The following is a 27,229-nucleotide window of genomic DNA, read 5'->3' as shown; positions in this document are numbered from 1 at the left end:
GAAACAAACAAACATGGGAACGGGTTTATGACTGTTTACAACTGTGCCATATCAAAGATCCAAGAATTAAAAAAAAAAAAAAAGTTCCAAATGGAGTTGGCGACTTTCTCAACCAAAAATGCACTTAACATTGGGATGATTCGGACTTGGATTCTTTTTCTTGTAAACATGGACTCAAAATATCCTTGATGTTTTACACACCTGCTGGCTGTCACTGCCCGTCATGCTTGGTGTGTTCCCTTCCTGTGGCTGCTATCACAGAATACCACGAACTGAATGACTTGACCCAACAAATTCATTTTCTCATGTTTCTAAAGGCTAAAAATCCAAAATCAAGGTGCTAGCAGGGCCGTGCTCCCTCTAAAGCCTCCAGGGAAGATCCTTCCTTGACTCTCCCTAACTTCTGGTGGCTGCCAGCCATCCTTGCCCTTCCTGATCGCTCCAACCTCTGCCTCTGTCATCACATGGCCTTCTTGTGTTTGGCTCCAAATGTCCCTCTTCCTAGAAGGACACCAGTCATATTGGATTGACGGCCCACCCTACTCTAGCATGACCTCAAAGACCCTCTTTCCAAGAAAGGTCACAGTCACAGGTTCTGGGTGGACGTTGCGGGGGAGCAGCTATTTAAACCAGTACAGTAGGATAAGCTCAGATTTGGGGCCTATCTCACCCACTCAGGCACACACAGCCCTGGCCTCTGCACATGAAGGAGATGAATTTTATTTTTAAAAAGATTTTACTTGTTTGAGAGAGAGAGAGAGCATGAGAGGGGAGAGGGGTCAAAGGAGAGGGAGAAGCAGACTCCCCACCGAGCAGGGGAGCCCAATATGGGGCTCAATCCCAAGACCCGGGGATCATGACCTGAGCCAAAGGCAGATGCTTATCTGACTGAGCCACCCAGGTCCCTTGAAGGAGATGAATTTTATTTTTTTTAAAGATTTTGTTTAAGAGAGAGAGGGTGCCACCCAGGCACGCCCAAGGAGACAGATTTTAAATTCTGTAGACAGGAAGATTCCTTTCCCAAATTGAAAACGAATCCCCTTCCCTTAGCAGAAATAACGAGGTTGCAGGACACTTGTCCCATCTGCCCTAAACAGCTAAGGGAAGAGAGGACTCCCGGTTGACTGGCTCGCCCCCAGTCCTGCAAGTGCTCTATTCATACCTGACATCCTCTCAGCAAACTCCAGAATGCACTCACGTGCCCTCCAGACACCCCATACAGGGAGGTGTTACTTGGATATGCTTTGCACACAGACCCACTGACCCCATAGGATACTGGCCTGAGAAACAGAGGAATATGGAAACTCCACTCTATTCCCTACAGGTCGTGAAACTGTAGTCTTGGTGGGGGGTTTTCCTTCCTGGTGAGAAGATCCCCACCTTTCGTGAACACTTATAAATATCTACAGCTTTAAAAGTTCTCTAAGGGGATCCCTGGGTGGCTCACCGGTTTAGCGCCTGTCTTCAGCCCAGGGCCTGATCCTGGAGACCTGGGATCGAGTCCCACATCGGGCTTCCTGCATGGAGCCTGCTTCTCCCTCTGCCTGTGTCTCTGCCTCTCTCTATATATATCTATCTCTCATGAATAAATAAGTCTTAAAAAAATAAAAATAAATAAAAGTTCCCCAAGATATATAGATATATATTTTCTTTAAGATTTATCTATTTTAGGGATCCCTGAATGGCGCAGTGGTTTGGCACCTGCCTTTGGCCCAGGGCGCGATCCTGGAGACCCGGGATCGAATCCCACGTCGGGCTCCCGGTGCATGGAGCCTGCTTCTCCCTCTGTCTGTGTCTCTGCCTCTCTCTCTCTCTCTCTCTCTCTCTCTCTCTCTGTGACTATCATAAATAAATAAAAAATAAATTAAAAAAAGAAAAAAAAAGATTTATCTATTTTAGAGAGAGGGCATGAGCAGGGGGAAGGGCAGAAGGAAAGGCAGGCGGGGAGAAGAGAGAGAGACAGAGAGACTCCCCACTGAGCAGGGAGCCCCAGGAGGGGCTCGATCTCACAACCCTGAGATCATGACCGGAGCCGAAATCAAAAGCTGGACGCTCCACCAACTGAGCCACCCAGGCGCCCCTCCAGGATATATTTTTCCAAGTGCACTTGAACCAAGCATCGACAGAACTACTTCAGTCCTTGCTGGGAACCCTGGGGTTTCTGGGAATCATCAACCACCTTGGTCAGCAAAGCAGGCAGCCGGGCTTTTAGCAGTGATGTGACATTTGCATACTTGACAAATCCCTCTGGGTGAAGTGCTACTTATTTTTCTTAATACAGCCTCATTGTATTTTCAGTATTTCCCATTTTGGTATTTCCCCGATCGGCGCTGTCCCTTCTATCACTAAATCTGAGTACAACATTCCCCGACCATCTATCTTATTCCAGTAGGTTGTTCTATTCCTTGCTCAGCACCCCGTTGTTATTACTGTAGACTTAGAACTTTTCATATCCAGTGGCCTCCCCTCCTGGATACGTTCACTGCTATTATTCTAAGTGAAGAGACATCCTTCGTGGCATTTCTACTCTGACTTGCTCCAATACAGTTTATTCCCCCAAGTGCCCTCTGGACTGAGACTCTTGAAACTCAAAAGTCTGCCCTCTGCAGGCGCTTCTTTTCCAAGGCTGGCATGTATGGCTGTGCAGGTTGTACACTCTACAACCTGCACAGTCTCCAGGTACATCACAATCCTTTGCAGCAGATTGTCATATTTATGGTATTCTGGTGGTGCTCTAAGATGCACATTGGTCCGCCTTTTTTAACATCTCTGAAATTGGGGTGTACCTCCCATGGGTGACATATGAGTGCATAACTTGACAGTGTGAGAAACTGTGATGTTATACCATTTCTGGCAAGGCTACAGAGTCCGTAAGAGGCGGAGCTGGGATTCGAACCCCACAACACCAGCCTAGAGTTTAATTTAATGCAGGGGCTTATGCCCCATAGTGGGAGGGAACCCTGGGTTCAGTCATTTGGAGGAAGGAAAAGATTTTTTTGACCATAGTGTATGAGCACGTGTGCAGGTGCCCGCAAGCAAGAGCAAGTGGACGGGGTGGGATCGAGGAAAGACCCACTGCCCCTCCCTCTGTCCCAGCTCTTCCTTCTGGAGGAGATGCGAGAGCGCAAGTTCGATGGCTTTGCCCGCACCATCCAGAAGGCCTGGAGGCGCCACGTGGCGGTCCGGAAGTATGAGGAGATGCGGGAGGAAGGTGAGAGGCTGCAGAGGGACGCTCAGGGTGGGGACAGATGGACTTGGAGGAGTTGGGCCACAACCGCTGCCTCCCTGCCCCCTGTCCCCACAGCTTCCAACATCCTGCTGAACAAGAAGGAGCGGAGACGCAACAGCATCAATCGGAACTTCGTCGGGGACTACCTGGGGCTAGAGGAGCGGCCAGAGCTGCGTCAGTTCCTGAGCAAGAGGGAACGTGTGGACTTCGCTGACTCGGTCACCAAGTACGACCGCCGCTTCAAGGTGAGGCACTAATAGGTGGGCGCGTCTGGGACCCTGACCCCAGCCTGGCACCCCCACCACAGGTACACCCTCACACTGGCCCAGATACACCTGTCCACAGGTATATATTCACCTAGCCTGATAGACCTGCCCCATCACAGGTATGCCCTCACCTGGCCCAGACACATCTGTCCACAGATATACATTCAATTAGTGTAGGTACATCTAGCTATTAAATATGTCTTCACAATAAATAAAATAAAATAAAATAAAATAAAATAAAATAAAATAAATATGTCTTCACATAGCCCAGACCAACCTGTCCATCACATACATCTGCACCTGGCCAGACACAGCTCTCCACAATTACACACTTGCCTCACCCAGAAGCCCTGACCCACACTTGTCCTGGACACACCTATCCATTAGGTATGCCCTCAGCCAGTCTACGTAGATTTGTCAATTAGACATATCTTCACCTGGCCCAGATACACCTGCACACAGGTACACTGTCATCTGACCTGGGCACCCATGTCCAGCAGGCATACCTCCACTATCGTGTACCTGTTCACTGGCCCAGAAACCCCTCTCTAGCCAATATACCCTTCCTTAACCTCCTATCCCTTATGTAATGTAAGTCCTCATATACCTTTACATGGAGGAAAACCCTCAGCTGACCTGTCCCTCACCTGCCAGCACCACTCCCCTGCCTGGGGGTGATGCCCTGGAGCCAGGTTGCCCACGCTCTGGGCTCCAGCCACCAGCTCTGCTCCTGCATCCTCACAGCCCATCAAGAGGGACTTGATCCTGACGCCCAAGTGTGTGTATATGATCGGCCGGGAGAAGGTGAAGAAGGGACCAGAGAAGGGCCAGGTGCGTGAGATCCTGAAGAAGAAGCTGGAGATCCAGACGCTTCGGGGAGTTTCCCTCAGGTGAGGCCAGGCCCTGGCCTGCCCGCTTCTCACCCCGTCTGTCACTCTGACCATCTAACCTACCGCTATACCTGGAAGCCTCTTGGCTCTACCTGTCACCTTCACCTGCCCCCACACTCCTGATCCTTATGAGCCAACAGCACCTGCCCCCTCACCCGAGGCTTCTCTGTGTCCGTCTTCCCCAGCTCCTTGCCACCTCTCCCCTTTGGCCCACCTGCGTCACCTCCCGCTTGCCTTCCCCCGACGCTCCCCGCCGCATCTCACATGTCAGTCCTGCCACCCTCACTGCCACCCTCACCTGCCTGCCTTCCCACCCCTCCCCCAGCACGCGGCAGGACGACTTCTTCATCCTCCAAGAAGACGCCGCCGACAGCTTCCTGGAGAGCATCTTCAAGACCGAGTTCATCAGCCTCCTGAGCAAGCGCTTCGAGGAGGTGGCGCGGAGGGCCCTGCCCCTCACCTTCAGCGACACGTACGCCCCCCGCCACCGTCCTCGGGCTGCGCGGGGCACAGAGCCCCCTCTCCCGCCCCGCGACCCCGGCCCGCCTGGGAGTGGGCGTCCCCGCAGCTTCCTCCTCTCCCCACAGACTACAGTTCCGGGTGAAGAAGGAGGGCTGGGGCGGAGGCGGCACCCGCAGCGTCACTTTCTCCCGCGGCTCCGGCGACTTGGCGGTGCTCAAGGCGAGCGGCCGCGCGCTCACAGTCAGCGTGGGCGACGGGCTGCCCAAGAGCTCCAGTGAGTCTGCGCAGAACGGGGGGGCGGAGCCAAAGAGGCGGGTCTTACGAGGGCGGGGCCAGTGCGGGGACCAATCAGGGCTGTGGGGGCGGAGCCAGTGGGGGCTGGCCGGGAGCCGGTGAGGGCCGTGGAGGGGTGAGCCTAGAGACACGCGGCCACGGAGAGGGCAGGATCAGCGACGTAGCCAATGAGTGGGAGGGAAATGTGGAGGGGGTGTGGCCAGAGAAATGACCGCCCCCCCGAAGTGGGCGTGCCCAGAGAGACCCAATGAGGTGGGTCGTTGGGGGCGGGGCCAATTCCTGGGCAGAGACGGTGTTCCAGTAACTATGGGGCGGGGCCTATGGACAGCCAATGAGAACAGGGGGCGGGGTCCGGGGCGGAGCCAGAGTGACAGGGACTTGTGGGCGGGGCCGAGAGCCTGCTGTGGTCTGGTCCCCCACTCAAATTCCCATCTCTTTTCCCCTTTCAGAGCCTACAAGGAAGGGAATGGCCCAGGGAAAACCTCGAAGATCAGCCCAGGCCCCTGCCCGGGCAGCCCCTGGACCTCCCAGAGGTGAGGAGACGCGTCTTCCTGTGCCTCTTGTGTGCCCCATGACCAAAGCCATCTGTTGCCCGCTGCCAACAGATGGGGCTGACCACTCTGTTCTCCGCCCAGAACTCGCCACAGCTCCCCATCTTCCACAGAATACAGACGAAGCTCAGTTGGATAGTCAAAGCCCTTCAGAAGCCAACCCTAGCCAACCACTGACTCCTTCTCTCCTCCCTTATACTCTCCTGTGGCGCAAGCTACATCTTATTTTGCCAATTTAACAAATTCGTCCTTAACTTCCAAGGCTTTGCTTGGGCTCCTTGCTCCTCTGGTCTCCCAAATTCCCACTTAGCTTGAGCTCCTCTTCATCCTCCAAGAGCCACCCACAAAAGTCCTCCTACAGAAGAGGATGGAGGAAACTTTACCCCTGCAGAGCCCTCTGGGCCAATCCTTAGCATGCTGGTTTGAGCATACGACTGGCTGCCTCCTCCCTCAGACTGGGAACTTGGAGCTAAGTGCTCCCCAAATCCTCCTACCATCACTCTGATAAATGCTCCGACCCTTGCTCCTGCCACAGGCCTGAACCACAATGGGGTGCCCCCTTCTGCCAGAAGGGGGCCCCTGCCCCTGGAGATCACATCTGGAGGGGGCTCCCAGCAGCCTCTCCGAGGCCCTCCATCCGGTGCCCTGAGGGCCAGCAGACGGCCCCGGGCACGGCCCCCCTCAGAGCACAACACAGAATTCCTCAACGTGCCTGACCAGGGTGTGGCCGGGTAAGTGGGGAGAGAGGGCAGCCCAGGAGGTGGGAGGTGGGGGTGGGTGGACACGGGAGCATCTGGGCTGTGACAAGCGCTTCCTGTGCCCACAGCATGCAGAGGAAGCGCAGCGTGGGGCAGCGACCGGTGCCAGGCGTGGGCCGACCCAAGCCCCAGCCACGGACGCACGGCCCGCGGTGCCGGGCGCTGTACCAGTATGTGGGCCAAGATGTGGACGAGCTGAGCTTCAATGTGAACGAGGTCATCGAGATCATCTTGGAAGGTAGGCGGGCCAGGGCAGAGGTGGGAGGAGTCAGAGCCCTGACACAGCCAGGCAACCGCCCCCCACCACCATTCCTGCACACCCTTCGGAGAACAGAAGCCACCAGCCCCCACCAGAGATACCCTCTTCCAGGCCAGTGGCTGCAAAGGCTAGGAGGCCTTGGGTCCAGAGGGTTCCTCCTCAGCCACTCTGGGGGCCTCACAGCAGCATCCCCAATCCCCCCCTCCCCGGCCTCATTTTTCTCTCCTGTCAAGCACGGGGCTAATACCAGAACCTACTTCAAAGAGACCCCTTGTGAGTAAAAACTGTGTCATATCTGGCTGGCCCAGGCCACCTTCCTACCTCAGTCCCCTGGGCTGCCCTCCCCACCAGCAACACCCTCTGTGGGTAAATGGGGAGCCCCAAAGGAATCATTCGCTGGTCCATCGTGGGGAGGGAGGGCAGGCACCTGTAGAAAGAGAGGATGAGAGATGAACACGAGAGAATGGTCTAGAACATGGCAGAGTGTGAGGCAGCAGCAGGAGAAACCATGCATCCAGCCGCCCCTCCCTCCCTTCCATCTGTTGACGATTCTCTTTTCGGAGTCTGCCTTCTGCCACGCCAGTGGCGATGAATAAAACAGGCGCGGAGCCAGCACGAAGGCTTTCTCCTGCGTGGGCTGGACGCCGCCTCACACTCCCTTCTCGCCCACAGATGCCTCGGGCTGGTGGAAAGGGCGGCTGCATGGCCAGGAGGGCCTCTTCCCAGGAAACTACGTGGAGAAGATCTGAGAGGGGGCCCGGGTTCGCCTCCTGCCTGCCTGCCTGCCTGCCAGGGAGCCAGGCCCTGCCAGCCGGGGCCTCATTCTCCTTGGCCGCATTAGCCAGAAGGTCCAGTCCTGTGGCCTCCAGCCCAGGCCCTGGTCTGGGGGTCACCACCACAGCCACCCCAGGCCCCTGGCCTCCCCCATGTCACATGCGTTGCCTCCTGTGCCAAACAGGGCTAACAGCAGAATCTACCTCCCAAGCTGCCTCATGAGTATAATTGAGTTGTGTCCTGTCCGCAAAGTGCCAAGCACAGTTGGGGGGCACCTTAACAAGTGAGACCTCCCTCCTTCTGTCATCACTGAGGCAGTAAACCTTTGCCAGGCGAAAGCGTGAATTGATTTACTGAGCGCTAAGCAGGGAACTACCTTCTCACAACGCTCTGAGGGAGGAGCAGCAAATACCCCAACTCAGGTGAAAAACCGGGGGCTGAAGTTTTGTCACTTGCCCAAGATCCCACAGAGCCAAGCCTTGAACTCGTGTACACCCCCACCCCACCTGTCCCAAAGCTGGAGTTTGTCTCACCTGCCGGCTCACCCACTCTTGACCACTTGCGTCCCAGCCTTCCTTCCTGCAGAAAATAGTCTGGTGGGTCCTGTCAGCTTTGAATCTGCCATCCCCAGACCCATCTGGGATCTGGCTGGACCCTGAGGAAAGAGGCAGGTCCCACATGGGCCTTCACAATCCAGCCTGGGCCACCCCTGGCCCTTGTCCCCCATCCCACATCTGGGTCTTCTGGGCCCTCCCTCATTTGGGCTCAGGATCGGTTCTGATATTCAAGGGCCCTGGATTTCTGTACCTGTTTCATGGGTTTAGGGGGTCAGTCTGATGACTGGTCTCCCCAGATGTTTCCAAGCCAGCGATGGAGTCTGAAGCTTTCATATATCCCTGCAAATGCAGCCAGAACTGCCAGGGGTTCTTGCCATGGTCTGAGCCTAAATATCCCGACTTTCCAAATGGATACCCACTCTGTGCTCAGACCCTCAAAGAGCAGCAGATCTGGGAGAGAGAGGGAGCCAGACCAGGGGTGGGCCAGAGAAGGACAAGGGGCTGGGGCAGGGGATGCAGAGAGAGAGTGGGCATTGCTGGAAGACCCAAGAAGGAAGGAAAGGGGTGGGGTCAGCAGATCTCGAGGGCAAACAGCACATACAGCGAGCTAGGCCGAGCTAGGCCGTGACAGGAGGACTCCAGGCAGGGCAGCCCCAGTGGCACAGCGGTTTGGCGCTGCCTGCAGCCTGGGGTGTGATCCTGGAGACCTGAGATCAAGTCCCACGTCAGGCTCCCTGCATGGAGCCTGCTTCTCCCTCTGCCTGGGTCTCTGCCTCTCTTTCTCTGTGTCTATGAATAAATAAATAAAATCTTAAAAAAAAAAAAAAAAAGGAGAACTCCAGGCAGAGGACACCCACCCAAATGGAGAATGGGAGAGGAGGTATAAGAGAAAGACTGGCCAGCAGAACTTTCTGCAGGATCTGAACCTTCTTCTGTACCTACCTTGGGAAGCAGAGCACGGCCAGGGGGTAAAAAAAAAAAAAAATCCCAAGGTTGCATATGGGTCTCAACAGCTCTTTTATTAGCCAACCATTGTACAAAAGCATCTAACCAGTCCCTTGGATCTCTGATTTTCACCCCTTGGTTGCCCAACCACCACTGTGAGTGAGTGTGTGTGTGTCCCCACAACACTTAGATGTTAGGACAGGCTGGGGAGGAAATGCGGGAACCACCAACCTCATCAGCTGGGCACTTCCCGGTGCTGAAGAGGAATCAGGGTTTCTACCTCCCTTCTCTGTCCCTGAACTCACCATGCAGGCTCCCTGCCCCCCTGACATTTTGGGGTACAGCCCTGGGGCCCCACTGCCGTGGCGGTCACCCCATTTACAGGAAGTAGGGCCTTCTGGGCCTCACATCTAGGTTACAGCATCTTCAGACTGCAAACCTCAGAGTCACCTGGGCTCTGCCCACTCCACCCCCCCACATCCTGTTGACTTAGAGAATTTCTTAAGCAAGGCCCCTCCTCTCCCTTCCTTGGGTCCTGTCCTTCTGAAGCCTCCCCCTACACTTCCCCAGATTGCACCAACCTCCAGTCCTCACACAAACACACCTCTACCCTGAGTCAAATGACCTGGGCTTTTTTTTACATTAATGAGTTTTTAACTGTGTTGATGATAATCAAAAAAAACTCCACATTTTTTAATACTCTAACAGCACAAAATATGAAAAGCCATCTCTCCCTCACTTGAAAATCTGTTCCCTTCCCCCAGGTGTTTTTTTTTCTTTTTAAAAGATTTTGGGGACCCCGAGTGGCCCAGCAGTTTAGCACCTGCCTTCAGCCCAGGGTGTGATCCTGGAGCCTCGGGATCGAGTCCTGCGTCAGGCAGGGCCTGCTTCTCCCTCTGCCTGTGTCTCTGCCTCTCTCTCCTCTCTGTGTATTCTCATGAATGAATAAATAAAATCTTTAAAAATAAAAAAAAATAAAAGGTTTTACTTATTTATTTGACAGAGAGAGCACAAGCAGGGGGAGCGGCAGGCAGAAGGAGAGGGAGAAGCAGGCTCTCTGGTGAGCAGGGAGCCTGATGCTGGGCTCAGTCCCAGGACTCTGGGATCACGATCTGAGCTGAAGGCAGATCTTTAACCCACTGAGCTACCCAGATGCCCCCTCTTCCCAATTTTTTAATGTTTCCTTCTAATGGGATTCTCTGCACATAAAGGCACATAAGTACATCTTATGCACACAGATGGAAATACACTGCACATAAAGTCTATATTTGCCCAGAACTCAACAGATAGCTCTTTTTTTTTTTTTTAACAGATACCTCTTGAATGTTAAATAATGTACTATAGAGACCTGAGATCAAAGATTCCCTTTACCATCCCCCAACTGCCCATCCTCCAAACAACAGCCAGGAATCAGATGGTGGACCTCCCCCTGATAAAAATACATCAATGGTGAGAATAGAAACCACACTCTTTTCGATGGTTCACAAGGCCCTGTGTGACCTTCCCTGCATCAAGTTCTCTGACCCAACAGTGAGCTGATCCCCTCACCAGTCCCTAAGACAAGCTTGTCCCTCTCTACCTCAGGACATTTGCACAGCTATCCACTTCCCAGAGTCCCCTGACCTTCGATCTGCTCACTCCTTCCTGACCAGCAGGTTACAGCTCAAAAGTCAACTCACAGAGAGGCTTCTCTCCCTTCTCTGTGTTTGTTTTTTTTTTTTTTTTCCTTTGCGGCATTTAATATATCTAAGGCGGTTTTCTGCATTTGTTGATTCGTTGTCTATTTTCCCATTTTAAAATGTGAGCAGGCCCCTGAGGTCAAGGATGTCTGTCCTGTTCATCTCTGGGTCCCCAACGCCTAGTACACAGGTGACGCGCTCTACGCAGGTCCACCCAGGGGTCTTCATCCTTAGGCTACACCTGTCCGGGGGACAGACAGCTTGCTTCCTGCCCCTGGCTATCACAAGGAGCCCATTACAACTTCAGAACTAAGTGCATTGACAATTTTGACGTCACTGCCGATTTCCCTCCGAAGAGGCTGCCCAACCAACACGACCTCTTCAAAAAGAAGAGCGGCTGAGAGCTGGTGGCTGGACGGGAGGGGACAAAGGTAACCATTTTGCAGACAAGAACAGGATTCTAGGCCGGGATCTCCGAGCTCAGGGTCTTTCCAAGGCGCCCTCCGACAAGCCCTGGCTCGCACAGACGCAGCGCCGCCTGCGCAGCTCCCCACGAGCGCCCAGATCTCAGGCCCCGCCCCCCGAGGGGCGCCGAGCGCAGGCCCCGCCCCCGTCTCGCGAGAGCCGGGAGGCGGAAAATGGCGTCGACGTGAGCGCGAGCCCGCGGCCGCCCAGGGAGTCGCCGCAGCCTCAGCGGGAGCCGCCGGAGCCGCAGGAAGAAGAGGCGGAGCCGGGTCGAGGATGGTGAGCGCGGCGCCGGGGGTGCGGGCGCGGCGAACCAGCGGGAACTGGCGGGGCGCGGCCCTGTGGCACGCGCAGCCTCCGGCCGACCCCGCCCCCACATCCGGGCACTCGCCCGTCGCTGGCTGTCACTTGGGGAACGCCCCACCCCCTGCTTCCTGGCGCGGCTGCGACTGGGCCACGCCCACCGGGCTGGGCTCCGCCCCTGGTCCTTCTGCATCCGGGGCCCTGGCACCTCCCGGTTCGACGCGCAGCTCCGGGCGGGCGGGTGGATAGACTTCGGCCCTCGGGTAATGCGCTTGATCCCTTCTGGCCCCTCCAGCATGTTCTAGCGGTGCCCTATTCAGGGCCCCATCTTCGTAGCCTTCGCCTCGCCCTCACCCTGTAGGCCACGCCCCTGCTGTGTCGGGGGGGCGGGGCGGGCATCCCCCTGTCCCAAGTTAGGGACTAGGGACTGCTTCTTCCATAGGAGTAATTCCAGACAGTCACCCCTTCTGCAACTGGGACCCCTCCCAGTGCCCTCCCAGAGGATGGGAACACCGGAGGCTCAATCCACCCTTACCCCCGTCCTCCCCGATGGTGACTCCTTAGAATGGGGTCTGACCTGGTGATGTCTTGAGGACATTCGCTGCTTCAGGAATGTTCAAAGGTCGGGGGGGGGGGGGGGGAGGTTCCCCTGGCTGGTCCAGGCCGACCTGGGCCCAGAGGGGTTCTCTCTGCCTTTTCCTTTCATTAGGAGGAGGAACCCTCGGGGCCCAGCCCCGACATGCCGGCCGCTGCAGAGCCCAGCTTCACTGAGACTGACAAGGAGGTGCTGTCTCCAGCTGTGGCCGCCGCGGCCACCTCATCTTCCATGGGGGAGGAGACAGGCCCTGAACGGGCAGCCACACCCCCAGTGTGGGACCGCAGAGGGCCTGGGGGGACCCAGCAGGGTGGCCCCTCACCCCCAGACAGTGGTCAGCCTGGTCCTGGATCCAGCCTTGGCCCGACCAGCACAGTCTCTGGGACCAGCGAGGACCTGAGGCCTCCCAGACGTCGCCAACAACCAGGTGATCTGTGATGGAGCCTTCTGGAGGGTCACAGGCCTTGGAACAATAGTGAGGAGTACAGAGTATCTCCAAACTTGGGCCCCATCTAGAGGGAGTCACCATTTCCTGAACGAGCACCCAAGTGTATGCCAGGCTGTGGCTACAGTGATGAGCTAGGCCATCCCAGCCTCTGCCCTCCGGGAGCTCAGTCTGGTGGGGGAAGCAGATGGTAAAGGTGCTGGTAAGAAACCAGTAGGGTAGTTCCAGCCTCATCTGTGCCTCTCCGGGGCATAACTCTGGACCGCGTGGACGAGAGAACAGTGGATGACACCTCCCCTTCTGTGCTTCCTGCAGGGAAGCAGATACCCTGCTCCAGCCCTGGCTGCTGCCTCAGTTTCCCCAGTGTTCGAGACCTGGCACAGCATCTGCGTACCCACTGCCCACCCACACAGTCCCTGGAAGGTAGGACCAGAGTAGGCTGTGGGGAGGCACTTTGGGGTGGGAGGCAGGCAGCGCCTCCAGGCCAGCCTCGGCCACCCCTCTCCACTCCTCTGTCCTTTATCCCTGTCCTGCCAGGCAAGCTCTTCCGCTGTTCCGCCCTGAGCTGCACCGAGACCTTCCCCAGCATGCAGGAACTCGTGGCACACGGCAAGCTGCACTACAAACCCAATCGCTACTTCAAGTGAGACCCCCCCTATGCCGACTTCCACCGACCGGTCCAGGCAGCTCCTCCCACCCCTGGCTTGATTGCCACTACCTGGGGTCCAGGCCTTTCTCTCCCTTCCTAGTCAACAGGGAGGTGGGTTGAGTCTGGTAGTGGGCGTGCCCTCGGGCAAGCCCTGCCCTTACTTGCCCTGAAAGAGACCCTGGTTACGGGACCCGGAGACCCGGGGAGGAGCGAGGAGCTTGGAAAGGGCGGGGCATACGTGGTGTGTTTGCACCCAGTCTCTCCTGACCCCGCTAGAAGAAAAGTGGCCACCTAAGTCAAAATTGAAACTTCCTTCCTCGTTTTCCCAGGGCAAGGACCCAGAGGGGTCCGGAAAGGTCGCAGCCACACTGGGGGGGCGCTTAGAGCAAGCTTCTCCCCCCGCAAGTGGGGGATCTGTGATTTGGGCCTTAGGCTCCCTTACCTACGCCCGTCGCGCGGCAGCTCCCCAGGTAGTGTCGGATAGGCCCCACCCTCGTCCCCCAGGAGACCCAGCCCAGCCCTGTGCCTGCCCCCAGGTGTGAGAACTGCCTCCTGCGCTTCCGCACGCACCGCTCGCTCTTCAAGCATCTGCATGTTTGCGCCGAGCATGCGCAGAGCCCAGCCCCGCCGCCACCCCCCGCCCTCGACAAGGAGCCGCCGGCGCCCGAGCGTCCCCCGGAGTCCGACACCGCGTCGGCGCCGGGCCTGCCGTTCCCGCTGCTCGAGCCGTTCACGACCCCCGCCCCTGCCCCCACCGGGCCCTTCCTGCCCTACTTGAACCCCGCGCCCTTTGGCCTGAGTCCCCCACGCCTGCGCCCCTTCCTGGCCGCGGCGCCCGGGCCGCCCGCCTCCAGCGCCGCAGTCTGGAAGAAGAGCCAAGGTGAGTTGGGAACTGGGCGGCCTGAAGGGCGAGCCGGGCGCCCCCGCGACTCCTGACCTTGACCCGCCCGTTTATCTCAGGTGCCGGCGGCAGCCCGCGGAGACCCCAGGGCGGCTCCGACACGCCCTCAGGTGCGTGCAGGTGACCACCGGGGGAGGGGAGGAGGGGACTGCTGTCTGCGCCCTGCGGGGCCCAGGGGACGCCGGGAGGCAGTGTTGCCCGCCCCTTCCCAGGGGGCTAGAACTGTCACCCCCGAAATACAAGATCTTTGCCTTAAAAATACTGGCCCCGGAGCCTTCATCTGCGCCGGCGTTTCCGTGTAAAACCCGCGCCCGGTTCACCAGGCCTTCCCCTGCGGTGGTTCCAGGGATAGGAGTGGGGGATTCGGAGAAGCCCAGTTTAGTGCCCCCGATTACAGGAGGGAGCACGCCCGGGAGCACTTGGACCAGCCAGGCCAGACCAGCCAGGTGCCCGGGAGCCGACGGGGAGGCGGGAGAGGTCCGACCCGCACTCGCCCGCGTCCGCCAGCCTCGGGGTGGACGGGTCCTCGGGCCGGGACTGACGGGGTCCCGCCTGCCCGCAGGGCACGCGGCCCCGAGCCGCATCGTGTGGGAGCACACGCGCGGCCGCTACTCGTGCATGCAGTGCGCCTTCTCCACGGCCTCGCGGCCCGCCATGACACTGCACCTGGAGGACCACCGCGCCGTCGCCCCCGCGGCCCCGGGGCCCGGGCAGCCGCGCCCCGACGCGCCCGCGGGTAAGGCGGAGGAGCGCGCGGGTGGGGAGGGCGGGGCCCCGGAGGCGGGGGGCGGGGCCGAGGCTCAGGCGCCCCCTCCTCTGCCCCACCCAGACCCGGCCCCGCTCGCACCCAAGGTGTCTCCGCTGCTGTCAGAGGGGGACTGTCCGGTGTTCTCGCCGTTCTGAACCCCGCCGCGCGGGGGGGGGGGGGGGGGGGGCGCGGCTGGACTGTAGGGTGTGGGGAGTTTTGTGATTTTAACGGGGCTTAAGATGGAGAGGGTGGGGGGACAATAATAAAGGAGGCGCGATGAGCCAGCCTGTGCTGTGTCTGGGTCCCTTGCCCCTCTGATGCACAGCAGGCCAGTCCAGCAGTCCTGGGGTGCTCGTGTCTGGGGAGGGGACAGGCCTCCCCTCAGACTCACTCCTGCGGTCACCTTAACGCTGGGCCCCCGGTCTCCTGCTCAGTTTTACTCCATCCAGCTGTAGTTGGGACTGCCAGCTCCCGTGTCTTGCCCCACCATTTCCAGAAACCAGGTGGGAGAGAACATCACTTTTATTTGAGAAGTCTCGAGGGTCAGTCGGTAGGACAGGCTGGGAGGCTGGTCCTGCTGGAGGCCACACCCACCTCCCCCATCCTGAGGCCAGTGTGGACTCCCAGGTGACAGGGTTGAGGCGGTGGTGCCAGGGCCTCTGGCTGCAGGCTTTGTCAAGGGCAGGCTTTGTCACTGCCCTCCAGACCCTCAGGAGGAGAGCCGGGCAAAGCCTGCCCCAGGGAGCCTGAGCTCCCTCCCTCCTTCCCCTCCCCTGTCTCAGTCTTCCAGCCACTGCCATCTCCTCTTCCCTTCCTTTTTGAGAAATCCGTCCTGGGTCAGGGGTTAGAACCTGGGGCCACACTGCTGTCCCAATGCTGTTGTCACCCAAACCCAATGGGCCAAGCCTACCAAATTGGAAGTCTTAGGAGCCTTGTTGGCAGCCGCCCTTCAGAGGCTCCTCCTGCGTCTTGCTCCCTTACCCCCCTGGTCCCCCAGCCTAGGTCCCTGACCCTCTTCCCCCTCCTTAGGCACCTGAAGCAAGCCTCCTGCCTTCTTCCCCAGTCTGAACACCACTGAAAACATGTGTCTCTTCTCCCTGCCTTCAGTGGCTCCCCACGGCTCTGGATGAAGACCTTGTTCTAATAGCCCACAAGGCTCCATCGTGAACCTCCCCCACGCCCCCATCCTCAGCCTCCTTGAGGTTGAAGAGCTCCAAGCTCCAGAGGCCGTTCTGCTTCTTCCAAAGGGGAGGTTGATCTGAGTGCCCTTAGGATGGGCGCACCTGCATCTGGGGGCCTGACTGCCTGCACAGCCGCCAGAGCTCTCACAAGGGGCTTCCTGGCTGCCCTGTCACTGGTGGGGTTGTAGCCGAGACTCCGCTGGCTCAGGCCAGGGGTCTGCTCTGCCACCAACTCTGGGCCCACTGAGGTAGTATCACTCAGCACCTGCTGTGGGGCAAGCTGGGATATCAGGGGGCTTTGGGGCTCCAGGCCCCTGAGCTGCCCTCTTCCAAGCCAGAAGCCGTGGAACCAGGACTTTGTGACCCTGGAGAAGACTCAACCTCCCTGCATCTCACTTTGCTAGTCCTTAAATGGGTGTCACTATGCTTAGCCTCTGGAGTCCTCGTGAAGGTTCAAAGAGGGCCTGAGGAGAGAGGGTGGGGGCTTGGGAAATGTTTGTGAGTGATTCACGTCACTCTAGCCACCAAGCCCATCCCCCCAGCAAAGAACACAGGAAGGAGGTGGGGTGGGATCAAGGGGCCTATTTTACAGCCAGAGAAGATGAGGCTAGGAGGGTAAGATGAATGAGCCGGTCTAGCTGCAGTTCAGTCCCTGATTCCGTACCACCCTAGAAGCTGGGGATGGTTCCCAGCTATAAGAAAACCCAGGCACTGAGGCCCAAAGGGCACCCTCCCCTTTTCCCACATCTCCAGGGCTGTCTATCCCCCGGCACTGCAACCTGTCTCTGAGGTACCAGAGTCCCTTTCCCCATCAGGCCCCTCATTCAGCCACCCTCAGATCTAGGCAGTGCCACTTCCCAGTCTCTCCAGAGCTTCCCAGAGAGTCCCAGAGCCATCCTGGTCCAGGTACCCCACCCTACTCTACCCATGTAAATGCAACAGCCCCTCCCCCCAGCAACCTGAAACTGCCCAGAGGCCCAGGGACCTAGATCCTGACCTGGCCTGGGAACCCTGCTCACTCCAAAAGCAACTGCCTACTGTCGCCCCCTACCAACTCATGTACAACTTTTTCAGCTCCACTGGGAAGTCTGCTCCCAGTGTCCCTCCTGGGCTTCCGCAGCCCCTGCCCACCGTCAGGTCAAACTGGTCCCGTAGAGGGCTCCCCTCCCCCAACTATAAGATACCTGACCGCTGAGTCTTAGGGCCCTGGCTCCGCCCAGCAGAGGGCGCCCGGGAGTGTCAGTCTTGAAGGGAGATGGTGCCATCATCCAATTAGCGGGGCTGCCCCAGCGGGAGGCAGGCTGATGAGAGACTGGGTTTATGATGACCAGGCTGACCCTCTCCAGGTGGCTTACAGTCAGCTGAGTCCGGCCAGGTGCCCGCCCACCATCCTGCAGTTGTCCAGCACCAGCCTCGTCACCGGACTGGGAGAGGGAAGATCAGGCTCCTGGGCACACATCCCAGAACGCTGCCTCTGACCTGGGCACACGTCCCATCCTGGCCTCCTGACTCCTCCGTGCACCCCTCAACCCCAGGATTGGCCGCTGCTACCGTATCTGTCCCCTGACCAAGACCAGGGCAGCCAGGTGCACGCCCCAGGCTCTTGTGCAAGGATCAAATGCGCCAGCTCTGGTTCCCCACTGCCAACGCCCCGTGAGCTCGGAACCCCAGGATCCCTCCATAGGCCTCCCTCCACATGCTCGCCCCAGCGAACACCTCCCCTGCCTACACCCCAAGGCAGACCCTGGCCTGCCCTACTTTGGGCTTCTGGTTCCTCAGCTCCATTTGTGGAGCCACCTGTCCAAGTTCAAGGCGGCACTTTGCAGACCAGCCCCCAGCCCCCAGGAAAGCTCCAGACACAAAGGGGAGTGAGAGGGGTGGTGGAAACACCTCCTGGGGGCTGTGGGGGAACAGGGCTTGCGAGGGTGGGACCCGCCAAACTACGAGTTCCCGGCTGTAGTGTTTTCACATAGGGTGGCTAGCCCTGGAGCCTGGGAAGTCACTAGCTTGTCGCCAGCATCCAGTTCTTTAGCTTACCTTCATTGGGCACCCACTGTATGACCTTGGCCAATAATCACTTGTTTCATTAGTTCATTTCCCTCATTCACCAAACACTGGGAGGGTCAGTCAGCCTGTGACCTGCCTGTGCTGGCTGGTCCCAGAGACCCAGAGGACCCACTCCCACCATCCCTGGTCTCCCAGGACTCCTGTTCCAAGGGGGGGACCCTCATCTGGGAATGTGACCCAAGATCACTGCACCCTGCCAGTGCAGGGATGGGGTTGGGCAGGCACAAAGGCACTAGAATCCTCAAGCTGTACATCTTAGACACAAAAAGGCAGAGTCATTCCCAACTGTGTGGCCTGCAGCCTCCATGGGCAGGGAAGTAATGAACGGCTCCAGCTGGGAATGCAGGGTCCTCAGGACAGACCAGACCCTTCTGCACCCTCGCTACTGCTGGGAATCGCCTGGGACGTTTAGGAATCTGATGCTCCACCATGGATCTGAGGCAGATCCTGCACTTTAATTGGGGTCCCAGGGTGACTCATGGGCACATTAGAATCACCTTGAGTGTTAAGAAGTCCCTAGGCTCAGGGCACCTAGCTGGCTCAGTCGGAGTGTGAGTCTTGATCTCGGGGTTGTGACTTCAAGCCCCAAGTTGGGTGTAAGGGTCACTTAAATAAAAGAAATCCCCAGGCTCAGGCCAGTTAAGTCAGGATCTCCAGGAGCTTCGTTCCATCTTTTTGCAAACTCCTAAAGCTATTTGCACATATACCTAAACTGGAGACTCAGGGCTCTGCACTCTCCTGAAGTCACTGACCTCCCACAGACCAAGCCCTGCACTTAGGGCTCACCTCACACCCCCCGCAGCACAAGTCTTGCCTGCTCCCTTCACCCCCTCTCCACTGCTCTGCCCGCTGTCCCCATTTCCCTCCTGGCCCTTAGGCACCCTCCCCTGTCCCGCAGAGAGTGAGGCCTAAGCTACTGCCCCCCACCCCACCACCACATCTGCCATCCCAGCTGGGCCCTCTGCCTGCCGTGGCTGTCCTCAACCCATGTGACATCTGCCCCTGTATGTAATAGGGAAGTCTTGCTCAGAGCTGAGAATCCAACAGTGGGGAAGTGTGGAAATGAGGCAGGCGGATGAGGCAACAAGGGCCAGCAGAAGGGCCTCACCCATCATGCTCCCCCAACTCCTGAGCCTCCTGGCCCAGAGCTGACCGTGCCCCTAACTCATAGAGCACTCCCCCGCCCAAGAAGGCCCTCAGGGCCTGGCACCAAGTCCTCCCTGGAGACCAGAAGCCAGCCAGCCCCCAGAACCACACAGAGTCAAGAAACTGGTCACCGTGTTGGGCATGTGCTGACAGCCGATGCACAAAGCACAGAAACCATGGAGACCGTAGCAGGCAGGACAGGAACTCAAGTGCCAGACAGGATCTGGGGACAGGCAAGGTCTGTCTCCGCCTCCTTTCCTTCCTCCTCTGCCCTCCCCACCCGGCCAGCATCCCCTACCCCCGTGGGGCCCGTGGAGCAGAAGCCACAGTCACTTCCTGAAGGCAGCGGCCCAGCTTGGGTCCCACTTGCCCTGTGGCCCATCACCCGCCTGCAGCCATGGTGAGTGAACCCTCAACTGTAGGTGAGCCCCCCCACCCCACCGGGGAACAGCAAGGACATCACAAAGGCCCAGAGGTGGGAAGTAGCCAGGATGCACCACTGGGTCAGCCGGGGCCCAGGCTTCGACTTGAAAAAGGGGGAACAGGCAGACAGTCCAGACGACTCTCCTCCCAGGTCAGCATGAACAGTACCCTGGTCACAGGAGGCCAGGGTGAGCATGGGGGCAGCTTCCTGCGGGTCACAAAGTGGGCCATGTACTCGCTGCCCACCCCCCGCCCCAGCAGTCACCCAAGGCATGACCTGCTGACCCGGATTTCTCTGGTCCTCTGGGTTACCTGGGAATCCTTACCCCAACCCATCTGTTGGTGGACTTTCATAGGGGCATTTCCAGCCGTGGCTGGAATTGCTACCTTTACGCATTCTCTGGGTGGGGAAAGGAGGCACAGACAGGAGCAGTCTCCATAGTTCTGTCCTCCAACCCCGTCTCCTAGGCCCCAGCTGAAGCCAGGCTTGGGGGCCAGCAGCATGGCCACCTGTGGTCCAAGCAGGTCTGGCCTACTTGTGCACCCGCCTGTATCCGTGACAGAGCATGGGGGCCGGCAGATGGTACCTGGGACGGACGAGGTGTGCCACGGGTGGCGCACGTGCCTGACCATGCCGCTGCCCAGGCCGGCCTGCCACTGCTCAGGGGACTGTGAGCACCCTGACCATCCACAAAGGGTGTCTGGGACTGGGAGACAGACCCTGAGCCCACAGCTGCCTCCAAGTCTGCGTCTCTTTACGTTTTTCTGTGTGAGTCTGTGATGATCGGACTGGACGTGGCTGACTGTACACCCATGTCCTGTGTATTTATGTCAGTAAATACCTGCGGAGGACAGCAATGAGTGAGCCACGTCCTGACCTTCACAGGGGCTGGGGGGTGGCGCAGAGAGAACAAAAACTAAAAAGGCACATTTGTGAAATAATGTAAAATAAACCGTCTGATACACAGGGAGTGGAGAGTACTGGGAAGAGGAAATCAATTTTTTAAATAGGGGTGGTCTGGGAGGGAGGCCTCCCTAAAAAGAAAATACCAGCAGAGAACTGGAGGTGCAAGAGGCAAGAAGCAGGCCATAGGGAGAACTGCCTGGGACTAGGGGCAGGAGAAAGCGGAGCTGGGGTGGGAGAGAGTGGGGGAGGAGACCAGCCCAAGGTGACTGGGTACAGGAGGCTGTTCGGCGATCTAGGGCCTTCATGAGGTCTTTTAGCTTTTACCATGGGGAAATGAAGGAACGTTGCCAGATTTTGAGCAGAGGGGCTTCCTCTGGCTGCTGTGTGGGAGGGGCCTGGACAGAGATGGGGATGGGGTGGCGGGGCGGGGGGGGGGGGGGGTACATGGGGGAGGAGCCTGAGTTCCTCCAGCCAGCATGACCGTGGTACAGGCAGTGAGAAGTGGTTGGATTCCAGATGTATTTTGAAATCAGAAGAGAAGGCACTAGGGATACGGAGCATGAAAGCACACGGTTATCTCAAGGACACTTGGAAGGCACCACCAACCGAGGGGGAGGCTGTGGGAGCAGCAGCCTATGGGGGAGCAGCAGGAGCCCGGGTCCTAATGGGGGTGAGGCTGGGGCATATGCAGTGCCTAAGTGGTGAGGTCAGGACTCCAGGGAGCCTGGAAACAAATGTGAGGGTCCTCAGCCAAGGGCAAAGGCTGGCAACGAGGAGCTAGGAGAACCCTGCCTGACTGGCTCTATGTCCCTTAGGGGAGCCATCAGGACTTCCGGAGCCTTCAAGCAAAGTTCCAGGCCTCTCAGCTCGAGACCAGCGAACTCCCCAAAAAACCCCCAAAGCCTGAGTTCAACAAACTCCTAAAGAAGTTTCCACCACCCGAGCTAAGCGAGCACCCCAAGAAGCCCCCACAGCCAGAGTTCCACGCAGTACCCAAGAAGCCCCCGCAGCCCCATTGCGCCGATATCCCCAGAAAGCCCTACAAACCTGAGTCGACTGAGACCTCCAAAAAGTTCCCACAGTTCGAGACCCCTCAGAAAGTCCCACGGCCTGAGCCTAGCAGGCCCCCACTGGAGCCCAAGCCCAGTGCCTTCCCTAAGAAGCTCCAGCAGCTGGAGCCCAATGGGACCACCCCAGAGCCTTTACAGCCCAACTTTAATACCCTTCCCAAGAAGCCCCCTCAGCCCGACCTCAGCGTGCACCCTAGAAAGCCCCTGCAGTCTGAGGTCAGTGGCCTCCCTAAGAAATCCCTGCCACAGCCTGAGTTCAGTGAGGTCCCTCAGACGCCCCCCTGGAAGTCAGAGTCCAATGAGCACCAGCCCCACTGCTCAGAGCCCGACTTCAGTACATTTCCCAGAAAGATCCCAGCCCCTCAGCTGAGTGACCTCCCCAAGAAGCTCCTGCACCCTGATTTTGGTGACCTCACCAGGAGGTCCTCAGAGCCTGAAGTCAGTGTGTTTCCCAAGCGGCCACGGCAGTCTGAATCCAAAGCACCCTCCAAGAAGCTCCTGCAGCCTGAGCTGGGGGCCCTCACCAGGGTGTCCTCAGAGCCCGAGTTTGGCCTCCTCCCCAGGAAGTTCCTGCAGCCTGAGTGCCAGCAGCCCCCTCGAAAGTTCTCACAGCCCGAGCCCAGTGCTCTGCCCAAGAAGCACCTGCACACGGAGTTCTTTGGTGATCTCCCTAAAAAGCCCCCACTCCCTGGCTCCGTCTCAGAGAGCTCGCTCCCGGCTGCTGTCGCGGGCTCCCGCCCCAGGCTCCCACTCAGCCCTGGCTCTGGAGCCAGGGAGCAGAGATCAGGAGCTCGCTCTCACAGTGGAGGCTCGAGGCTGGGCCTCCAGCCTGGCCACCCACCCCGGCGGAGGCCTCTGCCCCCAGTAAACAGCCTAGGGCCCCCCCCAGCCAAGCCCCCACTGCCCCCTGGCCCCAGGGATGTCCAGAGCTTCCGAAGAGCCGCAGCCGCAGCCACAGGTAGGTCATGGCAGCCTCCGCAGAACGCTGGGAAGGTAAAGGCAGGGCCTGCCTCCCTCCCGCTCTCATCCTTCCACAGCTCTGAGGAGGACCCGTTCTTCTGCTGGGATCCACCTCCAGGCCCGACACACTCAAGACATCCTGCAGTGAGTGTGGGGAGTTAGTGGGTTCTGGCGTAGGTTTAAGGCTGAAAGGGGCCCTCATCTCAGGTTCCTACAGGGACCCGGACGAGGCCTATGAGCTGTATGACGACGTGGAGCCCACGGACAACTCCAGCCCCAGCCCCATGGGCAGAGGTTTGTTGGTGGTGGGGCTGAGCCCTGAGCCAGAGCATCCTGCCCAGGCACCCGGGGACCATTCATTGCAAGGGCACATTCTTCCATGCTGTTGCGGCAAATCTGAGGGACAGTCCGTCTCCCTGGCAGTGCCAGGGGAGAAAGTGGAGGGCAGGAAGGGCCTTTTAGAAAGGCCATGCCAGCTCCTGACACAACAGTAGAGGTAGGGCAGCCCAGAGGCCAACACCAGTGAACGTACTGTGGCCAGGGCAGGGGTGTGGCCCAGGGTGGTGGTGGCAGGCGGCATTACAGAGCAGTGGAAGAATCAGAAAGAGGATTTGGTGGCATGTGATGCAGGGGCGAGAGAGAGCAAGTGAGCTCATGACACGGATGAGGCCCAAGTCAAGCTTGACTTGGGTGCAGAGAGGAGGTATCCCTGAGTCGGGGACAAGGTGTCAGGTTCCATAGTAGACTTGTTGCATTGGAGGCGCTTGCTGGATGTCCAGGAAGGACTTGGGCCTCAACTGAGGCATGGGCTGTAGACAGAGACCCTGAGCCTGCAGTCCTAGACACTCTGTGCTCAGGTTCCTGAGGACCTTTCTTTCTCCCTTCTTCCGAGTCTCTGCTCCCGGAGAGCAGGATAATGGCAAAGCAGACCTGTCTCCAGCCCTGCTGTAGGTTAATGCTTTCACCAATTTTTTTTTTGGGGGGGGGAGTGACTTTCATGCAAGCCCTGTATGTGAACATCACTAAACACGTACAGCTGCCCCCCACCCCCAAGGCAACAGCATGCCCTTTTACAGAGGTGGAAGCCTGAGAACCCCAGAAGCAACTGCCCCAGTTCACACAGCCGGCAGACAGGAGCCCAGGCCCTGTGCTCTCAAGACTTCCCTGCCCTATCTTTGGAAGGGCTTCCTACAGGGCAACCTTTTAAGGGTGGTGCCTTTGGGATGCCCCTGCCACCCCCCCACCCAGCCCCAACACCAAGTCTGCTGCCTGTACTACTCTTTCCCAAGCCCCTTCTGCTTCTCCTGGGCTTTCCTCAGGGGCTGCTTACAAAACTTAGTAGAGCTTCCTGACAAGGCTCCTCCTGCTTCCGCTCTACTGAGGCTCTTGTGACTGGGGTCTGGGGGGCCAGTCTTGGAGAGGGACGTGGGGAAAGAGTTTGCTTCCAGCAGCCTTGAAGGTATGCCCCCCCCCCACTCTTCCCCAATCCCCAAAGAGACCAAGAACATCCCGACTTCTGCTCACTGTCCCTGCCAGTGGAAAATCGTCTCCCCATTCCATGCCAGTCATTCTGCTAGACTCCAACAAAATACACTTCTCAAATCTCTCCCTTCTTGAAATACTGTGTGGGTCCTCACTGGTAGTACACTGTCCCAAAGGCTACTTTGCATTCTTCTAGTCCAACCTCCCCCTTTGCCCTACTTGGGAATGGTAGCAGCCCGACCCCAGAGGTTCCTTCCACAGCTGGGAGCTCTCCTGGAAGGGGCTGGGGCCAGCACACGTAGCTCTTTCCCAGATCTCAACAGGTCACCCTTAGAGCCTCCCTTACCTGTGTGCCTGATTAGGGTCACACTGCCAGAAATTTGGGCTGCAGGTGTGCCAGGTCTGTCCTGTGCCACAGTGCCCAGGGGCATGCTCTACCCCGTGGTGGGTTTATAGGGGTCCTGGGGTCCCTCTGGGAGAAGTGGGAGCAGTTGGAGGGAGTATCCTGGATGAGACTGGAGATGGCATCATCATCTGAGCACCAGGATGTGGCTGTTGTCTGGAGCAAAAAGCCAGAGGCTTCAAGTTCTGGATCCCTCACTCAACTGGTATTCATGAGGCTATCATAAGCCAAACCCAGGGCCAGCAGGCTCCTACGTGGAATGCTGGCAGGTTGCCAGAAGTCCGCACTCATGAGACCCCTCACAATGGTCTCAGCAGCAGCCAGGCCAGTCCATGAACCCCACCCCATCAGCCCCTTCTCAGACACCCACTTCATTTGCTCTAGGAAATGCCTTTGCCTTATTTTTGACCTAAATCCTAGGACAATCCCCAGAAGCCAAGCTATTCTAAAAGACAGACATGAAATGGCCTCAAAAGCCTGCAAATAAATCCTGCCTTTATCATTTCCAGCCAGATGACCTTGGAGCAGGACTGCTTTACCACTCAGAGCCTTTATTTCCCTCATCAGCGAGCTGGGAATGACAGTATTGCCTATTATCCTAAGTAATAAGGTCGCTGTGAGGGTTAAGTGAGTTCCTGCAGTAAGCAGTTTCTGCTACACCTACCATGCAGCAGTTCAGAAAACAAAGGCAATGCACTAGAACTCACAACCCCCAAGAAAGGCCTCCGGGGAAGACGGACAGTTGGCAGGGTGAGGGTTGGGAGGGAATGGATGTCCTAAAAACTGACATAGGAAAGGCTCATTCAAGATCAAGTCACCAGTGTCAAGAGGGAGGCTGAGCCAACAGTCCCTGCCCTAACTCAGCGCTCTGACTGCTCCCAGATGAAGTGCCATTTACCCAGCAACCCCCCAGGCCACCACAAGATCCAGAACTCAGGTATGGGGCGGGGGGTCATCAGCCCGCCAAGGGCATGGAAGAGGGAGGGACTGAGCTCTGGGCAGACAGGAAGGGGGCCCCTGGGAAGCACACCTTGTTCAGGAGTATCCCAATTCCTCAGGAAGGAGAAGGCCCCCCAGCCACAGCAGTTGCCACCCACAGACCTGAAGTCCCTGAAGCAGATCCGGAAGGCAGAGAAAGCCGAGAGGGAGTTCCGGAAAAAGTTCAAGGTGTGAACACCAGAATCCTCTAAACAAGAGCCCTGGGAGATCTGGGCACAGCCCCAATTGACCAAGACCCCACATATTCCATCCTCAGAAAGAAGCTGGGGTTCCTGGGGGGACAGCACAAAACAAAAGCTCTAACATATCCCTCCCCAGTTTGAGGGGGAGATAGTGATTCAAACAAGGATGATGATCGATCCCAACGCCAAGACACGTCGTGGGGGTGGCAAGCACCTGGGGATCCGGCGTGGGGAGATCCTGGAGGTGATCGAGTTCACAAACAAGGATGAGATGCTGTGCCGGGACACCAAGGGCAAATGTAAGTCAGCCAGACCAGGAAATCTTAGGGCAATGGGCTACCACCGGGGGGGCTACGAGCTCACCTATCCTGTTCTCTTTCACAGATGGCTACGTGCCCAGAACAGCTCTACTGCCCCTGTGAGTGTGGGCCCTGACTGGGGGTGGAGGGGAAGGTGGGGTGGTCAGGGGGACAAGGTGACCTTTACTGACCAAACTGTGCTCTCCGCTAGGGAAACGGAGGTGTATGATGATGTTGGCTTCTGCGGTATATAGATGCTCTGGGTGGGCTGGAAGGGACCACAGTGCCTGGAAAGAGGTAACCCCCCCAACTCCACCATCCCATTTCCCTGGGGGCTGCTCATTAGCTGTGTATGGGGAGAGGAGTCACTCCAAGTCACCCTTCCTCGGCAGAACCTCTGGAGAGCCAACCATTCCCCCAGGGAAGAGAAGGCCCACAGGTGTGGGTCCCCAGGACAACCTGTCAGCCCAGCCACCCACTAAAGCAGGAGTTTTGGAGACCAGACTGGCAATCACAGAACTACCCAGGCTCATGCCTGACTACATACATGAACCACATAAAGCTCCTATTTAAAGCGATTTTTGCTTCTTGTCTTTTCTTTCCCTCCTGATTGACACAGTGGAGTCATGATCAGACACCTGGGGGTCTATGAGGTTGACCACATCCCTCCACTGTCTCAGCCCTCAGGGATAAACACCAGTAGCAGTGTGACAGGGAGAAGGTGGCAGTAGCAGTGTGACAGGGAGAAGGTGGCAGAGGTAGGACACCACATCCAAACATGACAAGCAGTGGTTGCAGCTCCACACAGGCTTTATGAGACCACATATTGGGGAACAGGAGAGTTCTAACCCAGTTCTAAGAGAACCCAGGAATCACAGTCAGCCTAAACCACTACAGGACTAAATATGCTCAGAAACTTGCACCGTGCTTGGTCTGCTGTAGCAAAGAAAAGCTGCCATGGACTGTGTTTTGATCTTGGACGGACGTCCCAGCCTCCAGAACTGTGAGGAATAAATGTCTGAGTTTATAAGCCACCCAGCTTATAGTATTTTTGTTATAGCAGCCGAAATAAGACTATAACAAAAGCCAAACAGGAAATAAGCCTGACACAATTTCTGTACCACAAAGAGCAACTGTACAGGAGGGAGAGAGAATGGCTCTCAGGACCAGTAATATCCAAGTGCTTTGTTACCAGCACTGGAGAATTCAAGTCCACTCAGGACTCAGTTTCCATGAGAGTTCTCCTCGAGTGGCCAGGGTCCATGTCCTTCACGCTCAGGAGGAATGGGAATGAGACCCCCCAGTGGTCACAGTTCTAAGGGTAGAAAGAAGACTGACTT

The 27,229-nt window shown here is 57.6% G+C and overlaps 3 protein-coding genes across 7 annotated transcripts in view; all 3 read left to right on the top strand.

Annotated features, from left to right (window-relative positions):
• The window catches only part of MYO1F (myosin IF), a 34,278-nt gene extending 26,457 nt beyond the window's left edge, over nt 1-7,821 (top strand). Inside the window, exons 20-28 of the mRNA XM_025985678.2 lie at nt 3,097-3,211; nt 3,305-3,474; nt 4,240-4,385; nt 4,711-4,857; nt 4,973-5,121; nt 5,591-5,674; nt 6,228-6,423; nt 6,519-6,688; nt 7,382-7,821. Of these exons, the coding sequence (XP_025841463.1) occupies nt 3,097-3,211; nt 3,305-3,474; nt 4,240-4,385; nt 4,711-4,857; nt 4,973-5,121; nt 5,591-5,674; nt 6,228-6,423; nt 6,519-6,688; nt 7,382-7,458 (1,254 nt within the window). The 3' untranslated portion in view covers nt 7,459-7,821. The remainder of the gene's footprint in view (nt 1-3,096; nt 3,212-3,304; nt 3,475-4,239; nt 4,386-4,710; nt 4,858-4,972; nt 5,122-5,590; nt 5,675-6,227; nt 6,424-6,518; nt 6,689-7,381) is intronic.
• A 3,226-nt stretch (nt 7,822-11,047) lies between these two features.
• Nucleotides 11,048-20,558, top strand: ZNF414 (zinc finger protein 414). 2 transcript variants are annotated; one of them, XM_072721615.1, is made up of 8 exons: nt 11,048-11,408; nt 12,142-12,454; nt 12,788-12,895; nt 13,010-13,115; nt 13,658-14,001; nt 14,082-14,132; nt 14,585-14,758; nt 17,298-20,558. In XM_072721615.1, exons 1-8 carry the CDS (start codon nt 11,406-11,408, stop codon nt 17,516-17,518), a joined length of 1,320 nt encoding a protein of 439 aa, XP_072577716.1. In that variant the 5' UTR covers nt 11,048-11,405; the 3' UTR covers nt 17,519-20,558. The 2 variants fall into 2 exon arrangements, with proteins under 2 accessions (XP_072577716.1, XP_072577718.1); XM_072721617.1 differs by lacking the exon at nt 17,298-20,558 and adding an exon at nt 14,852-15,054 and having other exon boundaries at nt 11,287-11,408.
• PRAM1 (PML-RARA regulated adaptor molecule 1) lies at nt 19,448-26,467 on the top strand. Of its 4 annotated transcripts, none has more exons than XR_011994489.1 (10): nt 19,448-19,564; nt 21,310-22,522; nt 22,602-22,668; nt 22,742-22,818; nt 25,292-25,346; nt 25,468-25,576; nt 25,665-25,889; nt 25,975-26,008; nt 26,101-26,186; nt 26,282-26,467. XR_011994489.1 is itself a non-coding variant. In XM_025985704.2 (10 exons), the coding sequence occupies exons 1-9, from the start codon at nt 19,562-19,564 to the stop codon at nt 26,141-26,143; spliced, it is 1,764 nt and encodes a 587-aa protein (XP_025841489.2). In that variant the 5' UTR covers nt 19,448-19,561; the 3' UTR covers nt 26,144-26,186; nt 26,282-26,467. The 4 variants fall into 4 exon arrangements, 2 of the variants coding, with proteins under 2 accessions (XP_025841489.2, XP_072577715.1); XM_025985704.2 differs by having other exon boundaries at nt 25,727-25,889; XM_072721614.1 differs by having other exon boundaries at nt 25,727-25,889; nt 26,265-26,467.
• The last annotated feature ends 762 nt before the right edge of the window (nt 26,468-27,229 follow it).

The sequence above is a fragment of the Vulpes vulpes genome, chromosome 9 (assembly GCF_048418805.1).
Source record: "Vulpes vulpes isolate BD-2025 chromosome 9, VulVul3, whole genome shotgun sequence".
In the NCBI taxonomy this organism is placed as follows: domain Eukaryota; kingdom Metazoa; phylum Chordata; class Mammalia; order Carnivora; family Canidae; genus Vulpes; species Vulpes vulpes.
Note: the sequence above shows the minus strand (reverse complement) of the source record. Positions and strands in the feature narration are given on the sequence as shown.

Coding starts and splice junctions, on each gene's coding strand:
- ZNF414 (XM_072721615.1), top strand. Junction 13,116..13,657: donor AAACCCAATCGCTACTTCAA/GTGAGACCCCCC, acceptor GCCTGCCCCCAG/GTGTGAGAACTGCCTCCTGC. Junction 14,133..14,584: donor CGGCTCCGACACGCCCTCAG/GTGCGTGCAGGT, acceptor GCCTGCCCGCAG/GGCACGCGGCCCCGAGCCGC.
- PRAM1 (XM_025985704.2), top strand. Junction 22,523..22,601: donor AGCCGCAGCCGCAGCCACAG/GTAGGTCATGGC, acceptor ATCCTTCCACAG/CTCTGAGGAGGACCCGTTCT. Junction 25,347..25,467: donor CCACAAGATCCAGAACTCAG/GTATGGGGCGGG, acceptor CCAATTCCTCAG/GAAGGAGAAGGCCCCCCAGC.